Here is a 21,456-nt window from a genome sequence, read left to right as displayed (position 1 = left end):
TCCTGCTGCAGACCATCTGATCTGATGATGTCTCCATCAGACGTCCTCGTCTCTCACCGCAGGTTCTGATTGGCCGGTGGTCCGTCCAGTTACCATAGTAACTGATCCCATCACTCTCTATGTTTCTGACCCGGTTCTCCTGCATCATGGAGGTTCTGATTCTGGCCGGGTCCGGTCCACATGGACACCACAGGTGGTCCTCTGATGGGACACCAGGGGCGCTGACGGCGGCATGTGATCAGGACAGCTCCCTCTGATTGGTCGGTAGAGGGGACATAAGGGCACCATGGACTCCTCATCTGGACCGGACCGGACCGGGCCGGGCCATCATTTCCTCCTGCAGTGTTTTCTTCTGGACCCATCATGACTTACTCAGAACCAGAACCACTGAACCGGGCCGGACACATTTTACCTCCTAGTTTGTTTATTGTGTGACCCAAACTACCGGATCAGAACCAGAACCAGAACCAGAACCAATACAGCAGCAGCTCAGCCCACTTTATTATGAAAAAGAATCAGGTTTTATTTTGAAAAGATCAGTCACTTCCTTCCTGCTGTTCCTCTCCAATCAGAGTGAGGTCACATGACCGCTCCAACGGGTCCCACTGAGCATGCTCAGTTCAGTCTGACCCCCTGGAGAGATGACATCACTTCCTGCTGAGGCTCTCCTGTTCAAGCAGATCCATCAGTGATGTCACTTCCTGTGGGTGGAGCCCTTGTGGAACAGGTAGATTCTCTGGTTACCTGGAAACGGGTCAGAAACAGGTGAGGTCACATGAGCGGCTGGACCAATCAGAGTCAGTTTACCATCACGGTTCAGTTAGACGATGTGATGTCATAATATTCACTCTGCATGCTGGGTAATGATGTTTACATACAGCTGCTGGTCTGACAGGAAGTGTTTAACGTTTACAGCAGGAGAATCTGAACCAAATACGACTTTTCCTCTGCAGATCGGCCGATTCCGATCTTTCAGCAATAATCCGATCTTTTCTATTCAATCCGATATTTCTCAACATGTCTGCAGGCGGAACGTCACATTTTATCCAACATGCGTCAGAAATCAGCAGCAGAAGAAGAGTACGGTAAATCAACATGTGAAAGGATCACATCCCAACCAACCATTGCTGGTCCAACACCCAAGCTGACCCGGTTCCAAGCAGAACCGGGTCAGAAGCAGAACCGGGTCAGAAGCTCTGGCTCCACTAAAGGCTGCTGCTGTTAGCTTTCTGTATTAGCTTTCTGCTGATCGTGCTGTCGCTCTCAGCAACTTTACAATCCATCCAGAGACGGCGGCCATCTTTACTGCTGTAAACAGAGCGCTGTGGCAGCCATCTTTAGTGATGCTGGTGGATGGCTACATTCTTCTTCTTTGGTTGCTTTGGGGTCAGAATCTGTTCACCTGGAGTCTAACTGCAGTCATTTATTATCATGAACAACCAGACAAAAACCAGATTCCAGACAGAAATTGGATGTGAGCCTCCAGGCCTGCTGGGCTAATGCTAACGCTAAAGTAGCTGCAGTGAGGAGGAACCATGAAGGAAATGCAGAGACACTCATGTTACAGCATGAATGATATATTATCAACCAGAAGGATGATCATCAACCTGTAGATCAGGGTGGGCACTCCTGGTCCTGGAGACGTCTCCCTGGTCCAACAGCTGAATCCAACACCTGACTCACCTCCTAAATGCAGTCAAGTTCTGCAGAGTTCTGCTAATCACCTCATTATTTGACTCAGGTGTGTTGAAGTAGAAACATCTAAAAGTTGCAGGAGAATCTAAAGAACCAGGAGAGCCCACCCTGCTGTAGAGACTACAGGGAAGCTAGCATGCTAGCTACCACCTGTGTGTGTGTGTTACCTGTGTGTGTGTGTACCTGTGTGTGTGTTACCTGTGTGTGTGTGTTACCTGTGTGTGTGTGTGTGTGTTACCTGTGTGTGTGTGTTACCTGTGTGTGTGTTACCTGTGTGTGTGTTACCTGTGTGTGTGTGTTACCTGTGTGTGTGTGTGTGTGTGTTACCTGTGTGTGTGTGTGTGTGTGTGTTACCTGTGTGTGTGTGTTACCTGTGTGTGTGTTACCTGTGTGTGTGTTACCTGTGTGTGTGTTACCTGTGTGTGTGTTACCTGTGTGTGTGTGTATGTGTGTGTGTTACCTGTGTGTGTGTGTTACCTGTGTGTGTGTGTGTGTGTTACCTGTGTGTGTGTGTGTGTGTGTTACCTGTGTGTGTGTGTGTGTGTTACCTGTGTGTGTGTGTGTGTGTTACCTGTGTGTGTGAGCGGTCTGTAGGAGGTGAAGCCGATGTCATCGGTGAGCATGGAGGTGAATAGTTCTGGTCGGAGCCTCAGGGTTCTGAAGTGGCGTGGCATAGAGTCCTGGGATCCAACAGAACCAGGTCAGAACCAGGGGCACCTGGACCCATCAGAACCAGTTGCCCCTCCCCTCCTCACCCTGTTGCTGCGGCCGTATCCGCTCCAGGGCTGCGGCTCCAGGATCAGCGTTCCGCCCGGCGACAGGTTCTGATAGGCCCGTCTGAACAGCCGGACCACGCCCCGGTCACCTGACTGCAGCTGCACCCACTTGGTGACGCCCAGAACCATGATGACGTCATACTGGCCCCGCCCAGGCCACGCCTCCCCCTCAGACACGTAGTCACCCTGTGGGTGGAGTCAGACAGGTTGAGTACAGGTGAGGCCCACATGCTCTACAGGTAAACAATAAATCCATCAGGCAGTGCAGAGGACACCTACAGACTCACCTGGATGAAGGTGATGTTGTCGGGAAACCTGGAGGAGGATGATGATGGCGGTAGAAGGGGCGGAGCCGAGAGAGGACCCCGACTGACCCTGAAGGACACGGGGAGGGGAGGCGCCACCCGCATCACTTCCTGTCTGTGTGCCACCACCAGGTCATGTGACAGGAAGTGACGGACGTTCTGCCTGGCGGCGTGGACCAGCCGCCCGTCTAGCTCCACCCCCAGGATGTGGGCGGGGTTAAAGCTCCTGGCGATGGCCAGGGTCATGTGACCGGCGCCACAGCCCAAGTCCAGAACCGTCCGGTCTCTGAACCAATCGGCTTCCAGGAGGCGGAGCCGCGGGTCAGGCTCCGCCCCCACCCGCCCCTCGTGGCTGTCACCGTAGAAACCGTAGTAGCCATAGTAACGGCAGCGGTTCTGGTGCCTGTAGCGCCGCCAGGCCGTCTTCCTCTCTGATGTGGGGGAGGAGCCAAGACCAAGTCCTCCATACCTGCAGGCGGAACCGGGGAGGTCACATGACCCCATAGACCAATCAGAACACAGCTCTATGCAAACCGTCCAATCAGGATGCAGCTCTTCACCTGCTGGTTTTAGCCCCTCCCACCAGCGGCGTCTGGAACTTGGCTGCCAGCTTTGTGGTTTCCGACCTGCTGGAGGCGCTGCGGCGGCGGCGGCTCCCTGGCGGGGGTGGGTGTGTCTGCGCGGCAGGATGGGGGGCGGAGCCATGTCGTCCCGGCAGGTGATGGAGGTGTTGAGCTCACAGGACAGAGGAGACGCAGGAACTGGAAGAGACTCGATAGTTAACCCTGAGGACAGCGCCCCCAGTGGAGGCTGGAGGAACTTCAGCTGTTACCTGAGGGTCCGGCTGAGGGCAGGAACAGCCTGGCGGGCGTCTCCTCCTTCTGCCCTCCTCCTCCATGCTGTCGGTAGCGGTGTCTCCTCTGGGACTTCAGGGAGGACATCAGGATGGCGGCAGCGTCCCCGTCCCCCCCCCTCAGGTTCAGGGGGTCGGTGACGTCCCGGGGGACCAGGATGTCCACGGTGTCTCTGCTGTGAGACGGCAGGGGGGCAGCGCGGCGTCTCCTGATTGGTCGCCCTGAGGGAGGAAGGGAGGGACGACCAATCAGGCACTGTCTTGTTGTGGACAGCGTCCTGCTGTCCACAACGAGACATCAGGACACTGAAGTAATGATGGTCGACCAGAACCAGGTCCAGAACCACCTGGTCCAGAACCACCAGCAGCTGATCTTTCCTTGATGCTCCTGAATGCATCTTCTCCTTCCAGAACCTGAAGTCAGAACCATCCAAAATCGGACCAGCAGCTCTTCAGTGGTTCCACTGGCCGGTTCTGGTTGACCCGGTCAGGGAGCCTGGATGAGTTCTACTGATGGACCCAGAGGCCCGAGTTCTGGTCCAGATGATCAGCTGCTTTCAAGTTAAAGTTCAGCTTGTTAACCTTTGACCTTTGCTCAGACAGCCAATAGAAATATTAATCTGTTGACTTAGCACTGGTATGCTAAGCTAGGCTAAGCTAATTGAAGCTAGACTAACAGTGACTCAGAGTTAGAACCTTGTGGACATTCCTATCCTCTCCCTAGACTTTGACTAGACCGTGGTTCTCCATCACCTTCTGCTCCACCAGAACATCCTGAAATCCCCGTCCACCCCTCCCCCACCTGTTGACCTCCTCGTCCAGCAGGGAGTTCAGGTTCAGCGGGTCGAAGATGTTCCCCCCCAACAGGAAGTGACTCTGCAGCACCGGCTCCGCCTGGCTCTCGCTGTTGACACGGCGACGGCGTTTGGCCACGCCTTTAAAGCCCACGCCCACAGAGAACCGCCTCTTCCTGATCCTCTGATTGGCTGCTGGAGCAGGAGGGGGGGGCAGGTGGGGCTGGTGGCCATTTTTAGGATGGATGGGAAGGCGGGGCTTATCCAGCTGCTCTGATAGGCTGACAGGGGGAGGGAAGGCGGGGCTTAGTCTGACCAGCCCTTCTTCCAAAGACATCCTGGTGAGGGCTCAGCCAATCAGAGATCTGCATAGAGAGAGGGGGAGGAGTCAGAGGCACAGCCAATCAGAGACAAGCTAACTAACTGTCTGGTTAACTGTCATGGAGCCCTTTGACCTCAGGATGGGTCCAAACACTGAGATTCATTATAAAAAACAGAAACAGATTATTTTAATGAGTTTATTTAAAGTGATTGATTATCAAAATAATAACGAGTTAAACCAATAAACACATTTAATCCTCTGAGGAAGTTAAACATGAACTACAGTTTGGAAAAGGAAACATCAGATTTTAATCATCCTGGTGTCTCATATGACATTAATGATGATATTCTTCTAAAAATTTAAATAATAATGAATTAATCTTGTCATTAGTTAATCATTTCCTGTTTATTTTTTCCCCGTCTCTCCAAAGTTTCCACTGACCCTTCTCCATCCCTGAGCTGCAGGAGCAGTGACCTCTGACCTCTCCAGGTCACATTTACATGGGAAACTGTCTCTCTCTATGCTGTGGATGAGTTTGACTAAAATAAAGTTAAATGTGAGGTTCATGATCCCCACATTAATATGGAATAAATAAAATAATTAAATTCCTCCTAACTCTCCGTGTTTGAATGACCTGAATCTGATGCAGATGGACAGGTTAGCAGCTCCAGAACCTCCAGAACCGCAGACCCGGTTACTACAGCTGGACCGAACCGAGACAGAACCTCAGCAGGTCTGCCTGATGAAGATCAAACTCACCGAGTCTCCTCCTCTTCCTCTGGTTTATGGAACCAAACAACTTTCGCCTCTAAAACAATCCCCGCCCCCTCCTGTTCGTACACCAATAGCAATGCGCCCTCATGAATAATTAATGAGCACAGTGGAAAAAAACACTTAGCAGCAGCTAGCCTCCTGTGGCTAACACACGCCCCTTCACTAAAACCCCTTAAACTCCTCAGGTCTGACCGGAAATATAATCCCACACAGCTCTGCGCGTGTCCGCGTGCGTGTCCATGCACCGTGAAGGGGGCCGTGACGTCATATAAACTGAAGAAATTTCACCAAAACGCCGAGATAATAGCTAGCTTCTTTATGTGAGGATAACGGAGCCCGTGGATTTACAGGCCAGCGTCTTAGTCCCGCCTCTAAACATTCTGACCAATCAGGATCAACAGCCTCCGAGGGCGGGAGATTGGGCCTAAATAAGGTGTCTTAATCTGTGCCTGATTAAAACTTCAACGGTAAAACATTATAGTTTAACCAGGAGATTTTAATCACTACAAAGTTAAAACATTAGCAGTTAGGCTTACTGACATTTTATTGTAAACTGTTTGGATTTAATATCTTGAAAAATCGTACTTTTGTAACCCAGCTATATTTGGGTAGTTTGTGTTATTTGTTTTGTTTGTATTGCTTTTACTTTGTGGGTACTGCCCCTTTAAGAGCAAAGTACGGCAGTACTTTACGGCAGCATTCTGACTGCAGTTGCTAGGGCAACTCCCGGGCTTAGAAGTTTCAGAGCTGCTGCAGAACTGAGACGTGCCGGTTTCTGCCAGTCTCTGCCGGTTTCTGCCGGTTTCTGCCCAGCTTCTGCACATCGCCTGACTCCTTTATGCCTCATATCTGTTTTCCTGCTAGAACATTATTGTGGCTGATATTGGTGGGAGAAACATTAGGACGGTGTTCGTGCTCCGGTGGAGGAGGAGAGAGAAGCTGCTAAGCCGACTGCCATCTTCATTCTGGGTCTCCATCCCAGTCAGGACCATCTCTGGCATCCATCCTTGCGTATGCTTTCACACACCCAAATATAGAGCTCTATATGAACTTCTTTTTTTTGTTTTGCTGGCCAGCTTCATTTATTTTTTTACCAAGGACCATAAAGGTTTTCTCTCCGAGATATAAATTGTGTCCTATTTTGTTTCACATTTATAAGGTTTTCTACTGTGGGCACTTCACTCATGTTTGGGAGTGAATGTTGTTCTGTTGATGTGTTTGACGTAATCTGACTGAGATAAGACGAGGTTGAATGTGTTTCAGTCCAGTAATTTGTAATAAATCTAACTGGTTGATAGAAAACTGCTATCTGAACCCGAGTGAATTCTATTCTTTGGTTACACTTTAAACATCTGGATATTTGTAATTGACCGAGTGTGGACTGACAAGAACTACACTCCTGATCAAAATCTTAAGACCAGTCAAAAAATTGCAAGAATTTGCATTTAGAACTATTGGATCTTAAGAAGGTTCTAAGTAGAGCTTCACAATGTTAAAAGAAGAAATCAACAAAAGACAAAAACTTTTGAGCGGGGAATTAATTGAAAACTACATGATTTTTTCCACCTGATCAAAAGTTTAAGACCATATCTCAAAAAAACCCGAAAACCCCCCAAAAGAGAAATCAAAGTATCAAAAAAAGGACTCAGTAATGAGTAGCTCCACCATTCTTGTTGATGACTTCAAACAATCGTTTAGGCATGCTTGAAGCCCTTCTCTCTCAGATGCCGTCTGATGGTTATCGGGCTGCAGTCGGCACCAGTAATGGCTTTAATTTGGGTAGAGGATCGTCCCTTGTCTTGACAGACAGCCAATCGGATCCTGCGGTTCAGAGCTGGTGAAATTTTTTTGGGTCTACCGCTTGACTTTTTTGTTCCCTAACCCTCAGGATCATTTAAAAATGCAAAATGACTGTCTTACTGCGTCCAACCTCAGCAGCAATGGCACGTTGTGAGAGGCCTTGCTTATGCAGCTCAACAATCCTGCCACGTTCAAAGTCAGTGAGCTTTTTTGCTTTTGCCATCAGGAGGTCTTGACAGTGTAAAGACTTCACAGAAAATGACATGGAATCCAGATTTTTGCACAGCTTTTGGCTTTTAAAGACTATGGTCTTAAACTTTTGATCAGCTGAAAAAATCATGTTTGAGTATAAATGCAGTTTTCAGAAAATTCCCCGCTCAAATGTTTTTGTCTCTTGCACTGATTGTTTTCTTTTAACATTGTGAAGCTCTACTTAGAACCTTCTTAAGATTCATTAGTGCAAAATGCTAATTCTTGCAATTTTTTGACTGGTCTTAAGATTTTGATCAGGAGTGTATAAGCTCCAACCAACACATTAAACAGATGAAGGGTTTTTTCCACAGGCGGTTCTTTACCAACTATGATGGAAGAAATGAGGTGAGTGGAAGCAGAAGTAATGTACACTAAGGTCACCAGATTTCCAAGACTAAATCTGGGGATATTTCTCGCTCTGCGATAAAAAATAAAAAAAAAGCAAATTTATCAAAATAAAATGAAGAAACTGGGAAAGTTACAGTTTACATATTTGTTAACATTTAAACATTAAAAGTCAAATATAAAAGCAGGACTCTGTAGTTATATTACTACTAATAATAATAATAAAAGTCAGAAATATGGGGGCAAATTGTGTTCATACTTTGTAAGCAAGCAAACATGAATAGTTAGTATTTTCTGTTAATGAACAAAAAGCCCACAGTGGTAACTGAAGTAACTTAAAACTGACAAAAGTAATAAAAAGTGTTTACTGACAAACTGATTTAGATTGTGGCTCCATTAAAATGATGGTAGTTAAAACTTATAACGTTAATGGTAGCATGAGGAGGTACCGTAACTGCTGTTGCTGGGCTCAACACGTTCCCTCACTCTTTCTACTCCCTGCTGAGCCAGCAGAAAAGGGGCAATGGAGTTTCCGACTACCGTAATAACGATCAGTAAGAACTACAAGTCCCCACCCAGTGAGGGGATAATGCTGCATTCATTGAAAATGTGAATGCAGCATCGAGAACGATCAATGCTGCATTGAGGAAAGATGTAGCAATACCAAGTGATTGGAACATCAGGAAAAAGGAGAAACTGGAGAAATACCAGGGCCTCAGGGAAGAACTGGAGAGGGCCTGGAAGGTGAAGACCACAGTGGTGCCTGTGGTCATCGGGGCCCTCGGGGCAGTAACCCCCAAACTGGAGCAGTGGCTACAACAGATTCCAGGAACAACATCAGACATCTCAGTCCAGAAATGTGCAGTCCTTGGCACAGCCAAGATACTGCAGAACCCTCAAGCTCCCAGGCCTCTGGTAGAGGATATATATATATAGATCTATATATATAGATCTATATATCCTCTGGTAGAGGACCATATATAGATCTATGTATATAGATCTATATATATAGATCTATATATCCTCTGGTAGAGGACCCGAGCTCAGAGGATCAGAACCACCCACCGCGGGTGGTTCTGATCCTCTGAGCGATTCATTCTTTCATGTCTCCGCATGCGCACCAGTCAGGGGCGTGAATTAGAATTTATCAAATGATCGAAGGACTTCACATAATAACCGATCAAATATGGAAAATATTCTGTTAAGCAGGTGAGTTTATGATGTGATTATATTAGTGTGTGTGTGTGTGTGTGTGTGTGTGGTTATATCATAAAACACACTCAAGATGCTATTGGTGATGATATTTTATTCTACAGAAATAAATTCTCAGCTGCATGACAGTGAAACTACAAACAGATGCATCATGGGTAACGCAGTGTTTATGCATTCAGTGTAAATGGTTATATTTCTTAATGCTTCTGGTTTATGCATCTCTGAATATAAATATCAGGAACCAGATGAGGCATTAAATCTGGTTCAGCCTGGAAAGTTTTCAGACGTCAAACCGGAAGTCCAGGAACCTGGGAAATGCCTTCTGTGACGTCACGGCGGGATTCGAAACTGAAAGGAAAAACTGAAAATCTCCTGAAGTCTGATCTGGACCTGCAGGTCCTGGTTCTGGTTCTGGTTCTGACCGAGGATTACAGGCTCTGAGATGTTTCTGCAGCGGCAGCTGGTGGTTCTGGTTCTGGTTCCGGTTCTTCTCGGTAAGTGACCTGCTGCTCGGTATGAACCCAACACACTCGGAACCAGGAGCGGGCCGGTCTTGTGGAGGCGAAGTTCGGTTCGGTTCCCCTGTGAAAATCTGTTCCCTGTGTCGGGAACGCGCATTGCAGCCAGAGAGGCGAATCTGATCATTTTAACGATCGATTCTGATCGATTTATCGGTAAAATAACTCATATAATCATGTCAAGGTTTTAACATTCAGTTTAATTTGCAGCTGTTGTTTAAAAATTGTATAATAAATAAATAAATAAACAAGATCTTGTGACGCTGTTTTGTTTTATTTTAAACGCCAAGAGAAACTTTTCTCACTGGCAGAAATAAGTCAGTCACCAAACTCAGTTTCCCAGCATGCAGTGCGCATGAAAAGATTTATGAGAATTTCAAACAGTTGCTCTTTATTCCCCAAAGTTCTGGAGGAAGGAGAGGAAAGAATGGATGAAATAATCTGTTCCCCTCCATAAATTAACTTACCAGCAAGATTTTCTCTGTTTATTCCTCTTATCATCATCATCATCATCATCACCAATAAATCCTGTGATTTTGATAACATTTGCTTCCTAGATGCCAGGGTTTTGAAGAGGGAACCAGATATTTTAGCTGACTAAAATAATTGCATTTTGTATGTTGTAAAAAGGGCTGCACAGTGGAGCAGTGGGTAGCACTGTTGCCTTGCAGGGTTAGGGTTAGGGTTAGGATTATTTAGGGTTATTTAGGACCTTCTTGCTGCCTTGCAGCAAGAAGGTCCTTGCAGCAAGAAGGTCCTGGGTTCGATTCCCGCCCCAGGTCTTTCTGCACGGAGTTTGCATTATTCTCCCTGTGCATGCTGGGTTCTCTCCGGGTTCTCCGGCTTCATCCCACAGTCCAAACACATGACTGTTTCTCTAAATTCTCCCTAGCTGAATGTGTGCATGGTTGTTTGTCCTGTTTGTCCCTGTGTTGCCCTGCGACAGACTGGTGACCTCTCCAGGTGACCTCTCCAGGTGACCTGGTGACCCGCCTCTCCCCCAGAACGCAGCTGGAGATGCAGCAGCTCCTCCTGACCCCATTAGGGAGAAGGATGATGAGAAAATGAATGAATGGATGAAAGTTGTAAATAAATTCCATTTTGAAAACTATTTTTGATATTTATCCTTACAAGACTTTAATATAAGGCAGTTATGGAAACATAGTTTAAATCCAAAGGCGTCTTTGATAAATGAAGAGCAAATGTTTCCAAAGCAAGTTAAAGAGTTTCTAATAAATTAATTTGTTCCCATGGTTTGAAGAGGGAACAGATTACTTTAATTTTTATGATGTAAAGTATTTTGAACTGCCGTGTTGCTCAAATGTGTTAATAAATTAATAATGGAAGGTTCTCTGGTTCTGCTCTATCTAGATCCATAATGCAGCTATGATCCATATGATTTATGGATCATAGCTGCATTATGGATCCTACCAACAACAGATCTGAGGGAGAAATGTAACTCTGCTGAACTCTGTTACTGCATAACATGGTCAGAAACTGAACTGAAGAGTTTCACAGCAACATCCTGAAGAACAGCCTGCTGCTGTCCAGCTCTGCTGCTCCTGCTTCCTGCTTCCTGCTTCCTGCTTCCTGCTTCCTGCTTCCTGCTTCCTGCTCCTGCTTCCTGCTTTCTGCTCCTGCTCCTGCTTCCTGCTTTCTGCTTCCTGCTTCCTGCTTCCTGCTTCCTGCTCCTGCTTCCTGCTCCTGCTTCCTGCTTCCTGCTTTCTGCTCCTGCTTCCTGCTCCTGCTTCCTGCTTCCTGCTTTCTGCTCCTGCTTCCTGCTCCTGCTTCCTGCTTCCTGCTTTCTGCTCCTGCTTCCTGCTTCCTGCTCCTGCTTTCTGCTCCTGCTTCCTGCTCCTGCTTCCTGCTTTCTGCTCCTGCTTCCTGCTCCTGCTTTCTGCTCCTGCTTCCTGCTCCTGCTTCCTGCTTCTGCTTTCTGCTCCTGCTTCCTGCTCCTGCTTCCTGCTTTCTGCTCCTGCTTCCTGCTCCTGCTTTCTGCTCCTGCTTCCTGCTCCTGCTTCCTGCTCCTGCTTCCTGCTTCCTGCTCCTGCTGCTTTCCTGCTTCTGCTTCCTGCTCCTGCTTCTGCTTCCTGCTTCCTGATCCTGCTTCCTGCTCCTGCTTCCTGCTCCTGCTTCCTGCTTCCTTCTTCCTGCTCCTGCTTCCTGCTTCCTGCTTCCTGCTTCCTGCTTCCTGCTTTCTGCTCCTGCTTCCTGCTTTCTGCTCCTGCTTCCTGCTCCTGCTTCCTGCTTCCTGCTCCTGCTTCCTGCTCCTGCTTCCTGCTTCCTGCTCCTGCTTCCTGCTTTCTGCTCCTGCTTCCTGCTTCCTGCTCCTGCTTCCTGCTCCTGCTTCCTGCTCCTGCTTCCTGCTTCCTGCTTCCTGCTTTCTGCTCCTGCTTCCTGCTTCCTGCTCCTGCTTCCTGCTTTCTGCTCCTGCTTCCTGCTCCTGCTTCCTGCTCCTGCTTCCTGCTTTCTGCTTCTGCTTCCTGCTTTCTGCTTCTGCTTCCTGCTTTCTGCTTCTGCTTCCTGCTTCCTGCTCCTGCTTCCTGCTTCTTGCTCCTGCTTCCTGCTTTCTGCTCCTGCTTCCTGCTTTCTGCTCCTGCTTCCTGCTCCTGCTTCCTGCTCCTGCTTCCTGCTTCCTGCTTCCTGCTTTCTGCTCCTGCTTCCTGCTTCCTGCTCCTGCTTCCTGCTTTCTGCTCCTGCTTCCTGCTTTCTGCTCCTGCTTCCTGCTTCCTGCTCCTGCTTCCTGTTCCTTCTTCCTACTCCTGCTTCCTGCTCCTGCTTCCTGCTTCCTCCTGCTTCCTGCTTTCTGCTCCTGCTTCCTGTTCCTTCTTCCTGCTCCTGCTTCCTGTTCCTTCTTCCTGCTCCTGCTGCTCTTTAACCCTCTTTCTGCTCCGATGGCCAGGAAGCCTGACAAACCTTGGAATTGGGGATTCAGTCCTGCAGCAAATAGAAGCTGAAGCTGCTTCAGTGTGTTTGGTTCTGCATCCCTGGACTCTGGCTGAGTCTGAGTCAGGCAGAGCAGAACCAGGATCGGTTCCTCTGGGTTCTACTACAGAACCATCAGCTCTCCTCAGATCGTCTCTTGTCTCTGTCCTCAGGTTCCCAGCATGTCTCAGGACTGTTGGTGGAGGTGTTTGAGGGGGCGGAGTCTGTCCAGTTGCCCTGTCGGGTCAAGATTTCTGAGTCTAATGGTTCTACAGCCGTTTGGGACCAAGATGACTTGAGGATCCTTACAGTCCATGTTCGCCAGCCGGATGGCGATTACCTGAAGGACCAGAACCGGCGCTATGAAGGCCGGACGGCCATGATGGAGGACGCGCTGCAGACCGGAGACCTCAGTCTGACCCTGAGGAAACCCACCTTCACCGACAGCGGGACCTTCACCTGCACGGTCCGCAGGCTTGGAGAAGAGCTGCACCAGGAGGTCGTGGAGCTGCAGGTCAAAGGTCAGTGTTCAGGTTCTCTGGATGCTCTGAAGGCAGGTCAACATGTTCAGAACCGCTCTGTGTTCATGATGTCTGCAGAAGCTCCTCCAGTCTGGCCCTGGGTTCTGGTGGTTCTGGTGGTTCTGGTGGTTCCGGTGGTTCTGGTGGTTCTGGTGGTTCTGGTGGTCGCTGCTGTTGGTTTGATGTACAGATTAAAAAAGAGACTCACAGCAGGTATGTTGGTCACTAGAGGATCAACCAGCTGATGTCTGAAAACATAAAGGCTGCAGAAGGATCCAGTCCACCCTGAGGTTCTCCTCAGGTTCTGGTTCTGTGGCGTTCAGCCGGGTCTCTCTGCTTTACACTCTGCCATGTTCTGGTTTCTCCTCAGTGCTTCCATCTGAGACGGTGGAGATCAGAGAGGGACTGAAGTCTGTCCTGCTGCCGGTTAAAACTCAGAAACGTCTTCACAGCGTCAGAGTGGAGTGGAGCCGTCCTGGGCAGAGGAACGTCACGGTCCATGTGTCCCAGAACGGCCAGACTCAGTCTGAGCAACAGGAGGACGTCTACCGAGGACGGACCAAGATGAAGACAGACCTGCAGGACACCGGAGACTTCAGCCTGACCCTCAGGGTCCCCCAGATCCACGACTCTGGGGTCTATGACTGCCTGGTCTCCAGAGGAGGAGAAAAGCTGCTGCAGAAAACTGTGACTCTCAGGGTCAAAGGTCAGTCTGATATCACAGTTCAGCATTGATATATATTTCCACCGTTTACCTGATACATAGAATGTGTTTAATTCTTAAACTCCATAAAGATACATTCATATATCAGATCTAAAATCTGTTTTCATAATGAAACCTTCCCTGGGAGGGTCAGCCTAAGGTCAGACACAGAGCCTAAAGACCTTTTGACCTCTGGGATTCCCTCTGCACTGGGCTGTGGGTGGAGCACAAGCCCAGTGACTTGTGGCTGGGACCTTTTCACCCCGAAGAGGAGACATGGGTCCCTCTTCCAATGGGCCCACCACCTATAGGAAGGGTCACAGGGGTCGGGTGCAGTGTGTGATGGGTGATGGCCGAGGGAGGGGGCCCTGGCAGTCCGATCCTCGGTTACAGAAACTGTAACCGTCTTGGGACGTGGAATGTCACCTCTCTGGTGTGTGAGGCTGAGAGGTTCCGGCCAGAAATAGTCGGTCTCACCTCGACACTTGGCTCTGGTTCTGGAACCAGTCTCCTTAGAGGGGCTGGATGTACGTCCACTCTGGAGTTGCCCACAGTGAGAGGCGTCGAGCAGGAGTGGGCAGACTTGTTGCTCCCCATCTCGGCGCCTGTACGTTGGGGTTTACCCTGGTGGATGAGAGGGTAGCCTCTCTCTGCCTTCTGGTGGCTGAACAGTTGTTTGTTCTGTTGTTGGACTTCTGTGCTCATCACAGATTGTCCATAATGAACACCATGTTCAGGCATAAGGGTGTCCATATGTGCACTTGGCACCAGGACACCCTGGGCTGCAGTTCAATGATCGATTTTGTCATCATTCCGTCGGATCTGCGGCCGTATGTCTTGGACACTCAGGTGAAGAGAGGTGTGGAGTTGTCCACTGAGACGATCTGGCTCTCTGGTGGTGGGGGAGGATGCCAGTCAGACCTGCTGGGAATGCAGACCTTCTGGCAGTTTCCAATCAGATGAAGCATCAATTCTCACTTCCAGGAGTTTCAAACATGTTCTGCAGAGGCGAGTGTCATTGAGTCATAGGAGGTTAACTGGAGCTGTGGTCCATCTGGGCCTGTTGGGGTGGGAACCATGGAGCCTGCTAGTGGACACACATGATGCATGTGGGACCCAGAAGCAGCCAATAGGATGGAAGTACAAGGATTGGCTGGTTGCTGAGGTAAAAACTCAGATGTGTGACAAGTTTGGAGAGACTATGGAGAAAGATTTCTGTTCAGCTTTGAGGTGATTCTGATCTGTCTGTCAGCGAGAGAAAAGGAGCAACACCGTCTACAGGGGGGATGATCTGGACATTTCTGGTCGGTGGACGAAATACTCTGAACTGCAGCTTCCATATCGCTACACTGAGCTCAGCTCAGAAAGAATCAACCAATCAGCCACAGAGGAAAAGCTGTCTGAAATACAAAGTCTTCCCAAAATAAAAATAAAAAACTCAAAGCTTAACGCAAGATTCAGGGCCACCGAGGTCAATAAGCAGGAGAAATATTTCTGTCAGCAACTGGTTGACTGGATGCAGAAAGATGCTATTAGCTGCAGTGAGTCACTGCTAGCTGGAAAACTTTTCATTTAATCAGTGAAGTGAGAGTTAAAGATGTTAATTACTCCAAATCACATTTACTAAGGAAAAATAAGAAACACAATGAGTTTTGATAAATGACATGAAGGGAGGAGATGAAATCTAAAGAGCAAAACAGTCATTACTTCACTGGAAACACCGAAGCAGGTGGAAAAAAATTAAGATTTACTAAAAAAAAAAAATCATGACAGTTCAAACAGTTTGATCCCATTTTCATTCATTTTATTTGAGATCAGGTTTCTTTGATTACAAAATTGTGAAACACATTTAACTGAGCCGTTCAGAGGTAGGAGCCCTGTGTCTGCCTTCAAAATAAAAGCACGCAAGTGGAAGATTTCAAAATGTTTTTTTAACTGCGATAAATTTTTGGTGGGACAAATGCGCCTGTCTCCAATGCCCACCACTATGGTGAGGGTCCAGAACCAGCAGGGCTCCTTAAATCTCCGTTTGGTTTGAAATGGTTCTGGTGCTCCTGACAGAGAGCCTGATGGAGGAGGTGGAGGTCGCAGACAGAGACGCGTTTGTCCGTCTGCCGTTTCAAACCGCAGCTGACCTGCCAGCAGACAGCAAAGTGGTGTGGAGCCGCACCGACCAGCAGAACTCTGTCCACGAGTATCAGAACCATCACAACCAGCCAGACAGACAGAACCAGGAGTATCTGAACCGGACCCAGATGAGTCCTGATGCTCTGAGGACCGGAAACCTCACCCTGACCCTGAACGACCCCCGACTGGCGGACAGTGGCGTCTTCATCTGCACCGTCTACAACGACCAAGACGGGACGATACTGAAACGGAAAGTTCTAATGCTGAATGTCAAAGGTCAGTAAACGCATCACGGAGGTCAGTAAACACATCACTGAGGTCAGTAAATGCATCACTGAGGTCAGTAAATGCATCACTGAGGTCAGTGAACGCATCACTGAGGTCAGTAAATGCATCACTGAGGTCAGTAAACGCATCATGGAGGTCAGTAAACACATCACTGAGGTCAGTAAATGCATCACTGAGGTCAGTAAATGCATCACTGAGGTCAGTAAACGCATCATTGAGGTCAGTAAACGCATCACTGAGGTCAGTAAACGCATCACTGAGGTCAGTAAATGCATCACTGAGGTCAGTAAATGCATCACTGAGGTCAGTAAACGCATCATGGAGGTCAGTAAACGCATCACTGAGGTCAGTAAACGCATCACTGAGGTCAGTAAATGCATCACTGAGGTCAGTAAATGCATCACTGAGGTCAGTAAACGCATCACTGAGGTCAGTAAACGCATCACTGAGGTCAGTAAATGCATCACTGAGGTCAGTAAACGCATCACTGAGGTCAGTAAATGCATCACTGAGGTCAGTAAACGCATCACTGAGGTCAGTAAACGCATCATGGAGGTCAGTAAACGTGTCACTGAGGTCAGTAAACGCATCACTGAGGTCAGTAAACGCATCACTGAGGTCAGTAAATGCATCACTGAGGTCAGTAAACGCGTCACTGAGGTCAGTAAACGCATCACTGAGGTCAGTAAATGCATCACTGAGGTCAGTAAACGTATCACTGAGGTCAGTAAACGCATCACTGAGGTCAGTAAATGCATCACTGAGGTCAGTAAACGCATCACTGAGGTCAGTAAATGCATCACTGAGGTCAGTAAACGCATCACTGAGGTCAGTAAATGCATCATGAGGTCAGTAAATGCATCACTGAGGTCAGTAAACGTATCACTGAGGTCAGTAAACGCATCACTGAGGTCAGTAAATGCATCACTGAGGTCAGTAAATGCATCACTGAGGTCAGTAAACGCATCACTGAGGTCAGTAAACGCATCACTGAGGTCAGTAAATGCATCACTGAGGTCAGTAAACGCATCACTGAGGTCAGTAAACGCATCACGGAGGTCAGTAAACGCATCACGGAGGTCAGTAAACACATCACTGAGGTCAGTAAACGTGTCACTGAGGTCAGTAAACGCATCACTGAGGTCAGTAAACGCATCAAAGGTCAGTAAACGCGTCACTGAGGTCAGTAAACGCATCACTGAGGTCAGTAAATGCATCACTGAGGTCAGTAAACGTATCACTGAGGTCAGTAAACGCATCACTGAGGTCAGTAAATGCATCACTGAGGTCAGTAAACGCATCACTGAGGTCAGTAAACGCATCACTGAGGTCAGTAAACGCATCACTGAGGTCAGTAAATGCATCACTGAGGTCAGTAAACGTATCACTGAGGTCAGTAAACGCATCACTGAGGTCAGTAAATGCATCACTGAGGTCAGTAAATGCATCACTGAGGTCAGTAAACGCGTCACTGAGGTCAGTAAACGCGTCACTGAGGTCAGTAAACGCATCACGGAGGTCAGTAAATGTCCAGGATGATGGTGTGTCTCATGTCCTGCTCTGCTCTCAGTCCACCAGGTGGACAAGGTGTCTGTGGAGGAGGGCAGAAGGTCGGTTGTTCTTCCCTTTAAGGTGTCGCCTCCTGCTGTCTGAATCCTCCGCTGTGGAGTGGAGCCTGTTAGACCGAGGGAACAAGTTGCTTTGCAGACATTGTAAAGGCCAGGACTCATCAGCACAGGCTGAGGGCAGTGAAGGCCACACGATGAATGAAGAGCTGATGACAACTGGAAACCTGAGTCTGACTATCAGTAATGTGTGTCTGACTAATAGTGTGTATTCCTGCTCCGTCTATGATGAGCATGGAAAGATCCTCCGGCAGAAAGTGGTGGTCCTCATACTCAGAGGTCAGTGAAGGCAGCACATCAGAACCCAGCTCTGCTCGGTCTGGACGGATCACCTTCTGCTCTGGTCCTCAGGTTTTCAGTCGGAGGTCGTGAAGGTCACAGATGGGGAACCGTTGGTGCCACTTCCTTTCAAAATCCCTGCTCCTCTGGACGAGGACGTCAGGGTGGAGTGGACCCGTCCTGACTGCAAACAGACGGAGATCATCACCTTTAAGAACGGAGAAGTTCATCCCCCCAAACACAGCCTGGGTTACCATGGCCGCACAGAGATGGACAAAGACTTGCTGACGTCTGGAGACGTCGGTCTGGTCCTGAAGCGTCCCCGTCCTCAAGACAACGGCCTCTACAGATGCACCGTCTACAGCGGGGACGAGGTCCAACACATGAAGATGGTGACGCTCAGTGTTGGAGGTCAGTAGATCCAGAACCATCACAAGCTGCTAACTGGGCCAGAAAACCCACCAATCTGATGATCCAGGTTCTGAAGAGAGAGGATCCGTTCACCAGGATCCAGAACCGTTAGAGTTCCTGTAATCCCAAAGACCAGGGTCAACACAGGGTCAACAGAGGTCACACTCAGCTGTAGCTTCAGTCACATGATGGATGAGTTGATGTTCCTTCTGGTCTGCAGAACCTTTGGGCTCCAGCTTCACAGACCGACTGCTGGTCTGCAAGGAGAGGAAAACCTCCAGAGACCCAAACCCTGCAGAGTAAGTTTCCTCCTGTTCTGCTCTCTGATTGGTCATCAGAAATGTTCTGCTCTCTGATTGGTCATCAGAAATGTCCTGCTGACATGTTTGTAACCTGAGTTCCCCCCACTCCCTCCATCTCTGTCGCAGGCACAGGAAGGGGGAACGGGGGAGGGAGGTCGACAGGGTCATGAGCCCATTTTATCTCTGATGCCCTTTGTGTTTTTTATTATTATTTTTTGTATGTCAGAAGACGTGTTTCTGCTCCTCCACAATAATAATTTAGCTAAATTTAATAATTTATCTAAATAAATCAGCCTGACTCTCCGTCTAATAATGATTCAGTTTCTCTGCCTCACAATAGCAGAAAAACCTCCATGACCCAAAAACAGAAAAGCTTCGGCTGCAGAGAAACTCTGACTTTAAATAATCATTCTGCTAAAAGCCCGGTTCTACAGGCCGACTGGGTCAGAACCACCGACAGATAGAAACAATGTCTGATTTTATATCAGACATCCTGATGTGAGACACGATACCGAGACTGTCACTACGAGTCGCAACGCAGCTCAGAGCCCCAGTACCATCCAGTACCAACTGGTACCACCCGGTACCAACTGGTACCACCCGGTCCCACCCAGTACCACCCGGTACCACCCAGTACCACCCAGTACCAACTGATACCACCCGGTACCACCCAGTACCACCCAGTACCAACTGATACCACCCGGTACCACCCAGTACCAACTGTACCACCCAGTACCACCCAGTACCAACTGGTACCACCCAGTATCAACTGGTACCACCCGGTACCACCCAGTACCAACTGGTACCACCCAGTACCACCCAGTACCACCCAGTACCAACTGATACCACCCGGTACCACCCAGTACCAACTGGTACCACCCAGTACCACCCAGTACCACCCGGTACCAACCAGTACCATCCAGTACCAACTGGTACCACCCGGTACCACCCAGTACCAACTGGTACCACCTGCTGACTGTTGGCTCTGCTTCTCCTTAACGTTTCCACCAGGCGGGTTCAAGTCTCTGCTGACGGTTCTGGTTCTGGTTCTGGTTCTGGTTCTGGTTCTGGTTCTGGAGGTTCCCGGCCCTAAACAGAAGTTCCTGCAGAACCTCAAGTGTTAAAGGAAGATTTGGCCCGATTAGAGTCACACAATAAACACCAGAGAAAATACTGGATCAATAATCAGAGCCGCAGCATAAAACCAAACATGATGCAATTAAAACAATCAAAATGTCTCCAAAGTATCGGCGGGCTGACAGGGACCACCAGGTGATTCAGGTAGAATCCAGGTGATTCCAGAGATGCAGTATGGAACAGATCAGCTTGAGTCTCTGGCAAAGAGCAAAGATCTTTATTTCTCTGTGGTTTGCAAAGAGAGAAAATGCAGCAGCAGCAGCTGAACCAGTAGCTGCAAGTCTCACAATATACAGGATTCTTTACACAACATGGTCACTTCCTGACCCAGAGCCAGTTGAACAGGTTTACTGCCCAGTCATGGAGCCACAGGATGGACAGGATGCATCTCTCCTTACTGAAAGGTCAGTTCATTATTTACTTAACAAACATCTTGTTGTACAAAATATGGGAGTTTCCAAAAATCAGGATGATAATGGAACAATTTTCCATACCAAAAACATTGTCAGACCTTCTAGAACATTTTCTCTGAGCTTCTGACATTCAATGGAGAGATTTGTTTGACCTTATTATTCCATCTTACTGTATTTACCTAAACTATCTGTTATTATCTGTTAATAAACTCTGAGTCTTTGCTTTGGACTCATGTGGTGAGACATTAGTCTCTCTTGGTCTACATACTTTATCTGACTCAATTAGTAAAATGGCAGCAAATGAACTTATTTCATAACTTCATGACCTTTGACCTTCTCTCCTGTCGTCTGTTTAACAGCTTCAGTCTCAGATCAACAGCAGAAACAGAAACTTTATTCCTGTTGGAGAAAATAAACATTTGCTTTGCATTGATGGAAGTGATTTAGTAGAATCCAATTAGATTATTGATTATTGATTATTGGTTTGCTGCTGTGTTGCTGTTGGTGTTTTAACATCTTCAATCATTTTAAGTATTTAGTGAATATCAGTTTCTATTCTCCCTCTGCACAGTGAGGGATGTTGTACAGACTAACATGTTTCTGACTGAAATCTGCTCCGTTTCAGGAACGTCCAGCTGTTCGAGGTCTTCAACTCGTCCATGAACCAGGACTGATTCTGGACCAAGCCTCGGTTCTGGTGGATTATTGTTGTGGGTCAGATCTGGATGTTCTCAGAACATGTTTGGTACCAGGAACCCTGAAGCCGGACCTGTTAATCCAGAAGGATTATGGTCTCATTCAGAGAGCAGCTTGTTGCTCTGTGAGGAAATTACATCTTTCTTTCTAGAAGGAGAAACTTTGGTTTCCTCTGTTGAACAGCCAATCTATAAGTTCTACATCTACATCCAGACAGTGGAACCAACAAGCAGCCTGGTCTTCAGGTCCTGTCTGAGACACACACACACACACACACACACACACACACACACACACACACACACACACACACACACACACACACACACACACACACAAGGAGGGGTGGGGGAGAAAAAAAACAACCAATACATAAACATAAA

At 48.2% G+C, this 21,456-nt stretch overlaps 2 protein-coding genes and 1 pseudogene across 2 annotated transcripts; 2 read left to right on the top strand and 1 right to left on the bottom strand.

Moving 5' to 3' along the window:
* Positions 1-477: 477 nt before the first annotated feature.
* LOC129355241 (7SK snRNA methylphosphate capping enzyme-like) lies at positions 478-5,881 on the bottom strand (annotated as a pseudogene).
* Positions 5,882-12,953: 7,072 nt separating this feature from the next.
* LOC129355262 (V-set domain-containing T-cell activation inhibitor 1-like) lies at positions 12,954-17,815 on the top strand (the record flags this gene model as incomplete). Its single annotated transcript, XM_055024786.1, has 5 exons — positions 12,954-13,092; positions 13,171-13,305; positions 13,463-13,798; positions 15,857-16,198; positions 17,781-17,815. Coding segments are annotated over exons 1-5 (987 nt in total), but the record flags the coding sequence as incomplete, so codon positions are not given.
* A 29-nt stretch (positions 17,816-17,844) lies between these two features.
* On the top strand, positions 17,845-21,051 carry LOC129355261 (uncharacterized). The gene is made up of 4 exons (XM_055024785.1): positions 17,845-18,114; positions 18,187-18,525; positions 18,746-18,824; positions 21,003-21,051. The coding sequence occupies exons 1-4, from the start codon at positions 17,973-17,975 to the stop codon at positions 21,049-21,051; spliced, it is 609 nt and encodes a 202-aa protein (XP_054880760.1). The 5' UTR covers positions 17,845-17,972.
* Positions 21,052-21,456: the final 405 nt, after the last annotated feature.

The sequence above is a fragment of the Poeciliopsis prolifica genome, unplaced genomic scaffold (genome assembly GCF_027474105.1).
Source record: "Poeciliopsis prolifica strain line A6 unplaced genomic scaffold, Auburn_PproV2 SCAFFOLD128, whole genome shotgun sequence".
Lineage (NCBI taxonomy): Eukaryota > Metazoa > Chordata > Actinopteri > Cyprinodontiformes > Poeciliidae > Poeciliopsis > Poeciliopsis prolifica.
The sequence above is the reverse complement of the archived record's forward strand: the minus strand, read 5'-3'. Positions and strand labels throughout refer to the sequence as shown.

Coding starts and splice junctions, on each gene's coding strand:
- LOC129355261 (XM_055024785.1), top strand. CDS start 17,973: ATGAATGAAGAGCTGATGACAACTGGAAACCTGAGTCTGACTATCAGT. Junction 18,526..18,745: donor GGTGACGCTCAGTGTTGGAG/GTCAGTAGATCC, acceptor TCTGGTCTGCAG/AACCTTTGGGCTCCAGCTTC. Junction 18,825..21,002: donor AGAGACCCAAACCCTGCAGA/GTAAGTTTCCTC, acceptor GCTCCGTTTCAG/GAACGTCCAGCTGTTCGAGG.